This window comes from Vombatus ursinus, unplaced genomic scaffold, assembly GCF_900497805.2.
Source record: "Vombatus ursinus unplaced genomic scaffold, bare-nosed wombat genome assembly UNPS02015141.1, whole genome shotgun sequence".
NCBI classification, from domain to species: domain Eukaryota; kingdom Metazoa; phylum Chordata; class Mammalia; order Diprotodontia; family Vombatidae; genus Vombatus; species Vombatus ursinus.
The window spans coordinates 930-5,800 of NW_020954919.1; the positions used below are offsets into that span (position 1 = coordinate 930).

At 46.6% G+C, this 4,871-nt stretch overlaps 1 protein-coding gene across 1 annotated transcript in view; it reads left to right on the forward strand.

The window, feature by feature from the left end:
* The window catches only part of LOC114031328 (lysine-specific histone demethylase 1A-like), a 1,023-nt gene extending 233 nt beyond the window's left edge, over positions 1–790 (forward strand). The window contains exons 2-3 of the mRNA XM_027846387.1: positions 3–326; positions 389–790. Of these exons, the coding sequence (XP_027702188.1) occupies positions 3–326; positions 389–790 (726 nt within the window). The remainder of the gene's footprint in view (positions 1–2; positions 327–388) is intronic.
* Positions 791–4,871: the final 4,081 nt, after the last annotated feature.

Genomic DNA, 4,871 nt, shown 5'->3' on the forward strand with positions numbered 1-4,871 from the left:
AGAACGGCGCCGAGGCGGCGGCGGCCGTGGCGGCGGCGGCGGTGACCGCGGCGCCCCCGGCCGCCGGCCTGGCGGGCTCGGCTGAGGCGGGGCCCGGGCCCGGGGCCGGAGCTGGGAGTGGGTCAGGGCCCGGCACGGAGCGCACGCCCCGCAAGAAGGAGCCGCTGCGGGCCTCGCCTCCCGGGGGCCTGGCGGAGCCGACGGGCCCCGCCGGAGCGCCGCAGCCTGGCCCCGCCGGAGCGCCGGGACCTGCCGGGGCGCCCATGGAGACGGGCATCGCCGAGACCCCCGAGGGCCGCCGGACCAGCCGACGCAAGCGGGCCAAGGTGAGTGAGGCCGCCGGCGCTCCTGGGCACCTGAGGCCTTCCCCCCAGGGAGGCCCCCTCAGGAACCCCCCCCCATCTCCCCACGAAGACTCTACTCTGGCGTGGAGAACCTTGGAGACCTTTCCTTCCCCCCCATGGAGATCCCCTCAGGAACACCCCCCATCTCCCCACGGAGACCCTACCCCGGCCTAGAGATCCAGGGAGACTTCTCCTCCCCCAAGGGAGACCTCCCCCCATCAACCCTACCCGTGGAGAACCGGGGAGACTTCCCCCCCACCCCCATGGAGGCTCCCCTCAGGAAGGGCCCCTCTTCACAGAGACCCTACCTGGGCGTGGGGATCCTAGGAGACCTTCTCCTCCCCCCATGGAGACCCAGGAAGGCTCCCTCAGGAAGCCCCCCCATAACTTTCCCCACAGAGACCCTACCCCACCATGGAGACCCACCCCCCCCCACACCAAGATAATGTGACCCAAGGTGATCTTCCCCAATTCATACCATTACTATTCTGGTATAGAGTCCATAGCTACAGACCGGGCCACTTGTAATCCAGCATGCAGACTGAGGGTGATGCCCCAGAACCATGCCACCCCTTTTCCAGTGTGGAGATCCTCTTGTCCCTAGAACGAACAAATGAATCAAAAAATACTTATTAAATATTTATGGGCCAAAGCCATGTGCTATAAACACAATGTAAGGGGTTTGGATTTTAATGGGGAGATGGGGGGGATGAATATGATGTGTGTGAATAGAGAATAACTATAAAATCATTAAATATAAGGCATTTTGGGAGACGCTAATAGCGTTTGCTAGCAGAAAAGGCTTCTTGTAGAAGGAGATGCTTGAGCTGTAACTAGAAGGAAGAGTGGACTTCTGTGGGGAGGAACAGAGGAGGGCCTGAGTTGCAGCCATGGAAGGTGGTTAGTGCAAAGGCACAAAGCCAGTGGAAGACAGTGTTCCCAGTGATGTGGAATGAGACTGAGGTTGTGAAACTAAATGAGCGGTTCTGTTTTATCATAGAGACTGGAGGGAACTCCTGGAGGTCTCTAAGGAGCAATGATGTGGTCAGAGCTATACTTAAGGACAATCACTTTGGCAAGTGTGGAGATTGGACTGAAATGGAAAAAGCTTGAGGCAGGGAGGAGGCCCTTGTGCAGTAATCCAGGGGAAATGTGATGAGGGACTGAACAAAGGTGGTGGCTATGTGAACAGAGAAGGGGTCCTAATGAGAGAGGGGTTGTGGATATAGAAAAGACAAGAGTTGGCAATTGACTAGATATGTAAGGAGAGTGAGGAGCTGGGGGAAAAGATAATGAATGAATTCTCTTTTGGATATACTGAGTTTGGAATGTTTCATAGACATGTTTGAAATGTCCAGTAGGCAAATTGGTGATGTGGGATTGAAGCTCAGGGAAGAAACTAAGACAAGATATAGATCTATGAGTTACCTGCATAATGGGTATAAATAATTAAAGCTTTTGGAGCTGATGAGGTCATCAAGAGAGCAAGGTTAGGGAGAGAAGATTTGGGTAACTAGGATAGAACCTTAAGAAAGACCAACAGTCAGGAGGCATAATGTGAATCACGAACCAGCAAAGGAAATTGGCAAGTAGGAGACTTGTTAGACAGCTTAGATAAGCAGAAAACCAAGAGAGAGAGAGTGGTGTCATGAAAGGCCAGAGAGGAAAGAGACTCCAGGAGGAGAAAGGGTGGTCAACAGTGTCAAATACAGTAAAGAGGTGGAGGAAAGATAAGGACTGAAAAAAGACCATTACATCTATTAATTAAGAGATCTTTGGTAACTTTGGAGAAAGGAGTGTCAGTTGAGTGATAAGGTCAGAAAACACATCTCAAAGAATTGAGAAGAGGAAAAGAGGCAGCTGAGTGTGGTTAGCTTTTTCTAGGGATTTGACTGAGAAAAAAGAGCTATAGGTTCATTGAGAGAATGGTAGGATCTAGTTGTAGTTTTAATTTTTTTCAGTTAGTATGAATTTTTTCTTCCTCCAACCTCCCTCCTCCCATATTGGGGAAAAAAAACAAACCCTTGTAACAAGTATGTATAGGCAAGCACTGCACATTCCCAGATTGGCCATAGCCAAAAATATGTCTTATTCTGTTATCTTGAGTACAATATTCCTTTTCAGGAGGTGGGTAGCTTCATCATTGGTCCTTTGGAATTGCTGGTCATTGCATTGGTCAACATTTTTGTTGTTGTTCAGTTGTGTTTGACTCTCCGTGACACCATTTGGGGTTTTTTTGGCCGAGATACTAGAATGATTTGTCATTTCTTTCTCCAGCTCATTTTACAGATGAGGAAACTGAGGCAGATAGGGGGAAGTGACTTACTTAGGGCCACATAGCTAATAAGTGTCTGAGGTCAAATTTGAGCTCAGGTCTTCATGACTCCAGTGCTCTCTCCACTGTGCTGTGATCAAAATTAGCAAGTCTTTCAGAGTTGTTTGTCTTTACAGTGTTGTTATTAATCTATAAATTGTTCTTGTTCTGCTCACTTCATACAAGACTTCTTAGGTTTCTCTAGAAGTGTTCCTTCAGTCATTTCTTAAGGCACAATCGAATTCTATTAAATTTGTATACTGTAATTTGTTTATCCATTCCCCAGTTGATGGGCAACCCCTAGTAAAATTTTTTAAAGGGATAAAGGAGACTTGGGCATGTTTGAAGGCAATATAGAAAGAAGGGAGAGGCTGAAGATTAGAGAAAGCAGGGAAGATTATTAAGGTTGTTATCTCCTGAGGAAAGTGGCCATAGGCAGATAGGTTAGCCTTCACCTGGAGAAGGTGAATGTCTCTCAGTGTCAGAAATAGAAAAAAAAGAAAGAGACAGACAGACTGGGGGGATGCTGTCCATGAAATATACACTCCGTGGTCTCGATTTGAAAACTGTATGTAGTCTCGTACCCCCTTCCTATCCAGTCTTTCCTTTGAGTACTCAGCTTTGTCTATTACTTGATATTCTCCATCCATGACATCCCATGTCATATTTCCGTGCCTTCATAAAGGCTGGTACTTATACCCTGAACCTGCGTTTAGAATCCGTAGCTCCCCTCTACAGTCAAGCCTTCCCTGATCCCCTAGTTCATACTCTGGCCTGAAATTACTCTGTATGATTTTTGTACGTGTTGCCTTACACTCTCCCTCAGTAGATTACAAGTGCCTTGAGAGAAGGAACCGTTCATCATTGTAACTCTATTAACTTCCAAAATCCAATATAAAGTCCTCTGACATTTAAAGCCTTTCACATTCTGGCTGTCTTGTCCCTGCAATAGGATGGTTATCTCCTGGCTCCCTGCCGTTGATCTTGCTTTCCACCATGTCTGAAATACTCTCTCTACTCAACTGTGCTTTCTAGCTAATCCCTGGATTCCTTTCCAGGTCTGCTGCCTCTAGGGCCTAGCCCTCTAGATTACTTTCCATCCAACCTCTACTTATGTGTCTTGTATGTACATAGTTATTTACTTATCTCCCTTTAGGACCTGTGGTCTTTGAGGACAGGACATTGTTTTTGCCTTTCTTTGGACCCCCAGCACTTAGCAGTGCCTGGCAATTAGTAAGTGATTAATACATTCTTTTTTTTTTTTTTTTGGCTAGGCAGTGGGGTTAAGTAACTTGCCCAGGGTCACACAGCTAGTAAGTGTCAAGTGTCTGAGGTCAGATTTGAACTCAGGTCCTCCTGACTCCAGGGCTGGTGCTCTATCCACTGCACTACCTAGCTGCCCCAAAAGTATTTATTTTTATTTCATTTTATTTTATTTTGTTTTATTTTATTTGGTGAGGCAATTAGGGTTGAGTTACTTGACTAGGGTCACACAGCTAGTAAGTATCAAGTGTCTGTTCTGAGACCTGATTTGAATTCAGGTTCTCCTGACTCCAGGGACAGTGCTCTATCCACTGCCCCACCTAGCTACCCTATTAATATGTTCTTGTCGATTGCTTTGTATCCCAGCACCTAGATAGTACCTTGCACATAGTATTATATACTTGGTAAATGCTTGTTTATTGAATAAGGAAATTCTTTTCTTTCTAGGAGGGCCCATTCCCAAACTATTGAACTTGGGAACTCTTAAATTTGGGTTAGTACTGCTCAGAAACTCTCTGTCTAAAAGTCTAGAATCTAAAATTGTGCTGCCTGTGGAATTCAGGATTCTTTCCTCTCCTCCATAGAGGTGTTTGAGTTTCTCAAACATTGGCCATGAGCTGCCTTCTGAGGCAGAGCGAAGGGTGCTTGTGTTTGCTGTTATCATTTTCCATCAATTGTGAAGTTGCCTTTTATGCTTTGCTTGGTTGGAATCCATGTCATTATCATCTTTCTGGCTCCCTTCTTCACTTTTCAGCTTTCTTTTGTGTATTGTCTTTTCCCATTAGATGATAAGCTCCTTGAGCGCAGGGACCCTGCACTTAGCACAGTGCCTGACATATAATTATGTAGCCCAATAAATGTTTATCATGTTGTATTGTACTATGAGGAAATAATTTATTTAGCCTCCCTTCCTCTGTCTTTGCTCTGGGCACCTATAGCAAGCAAACAAC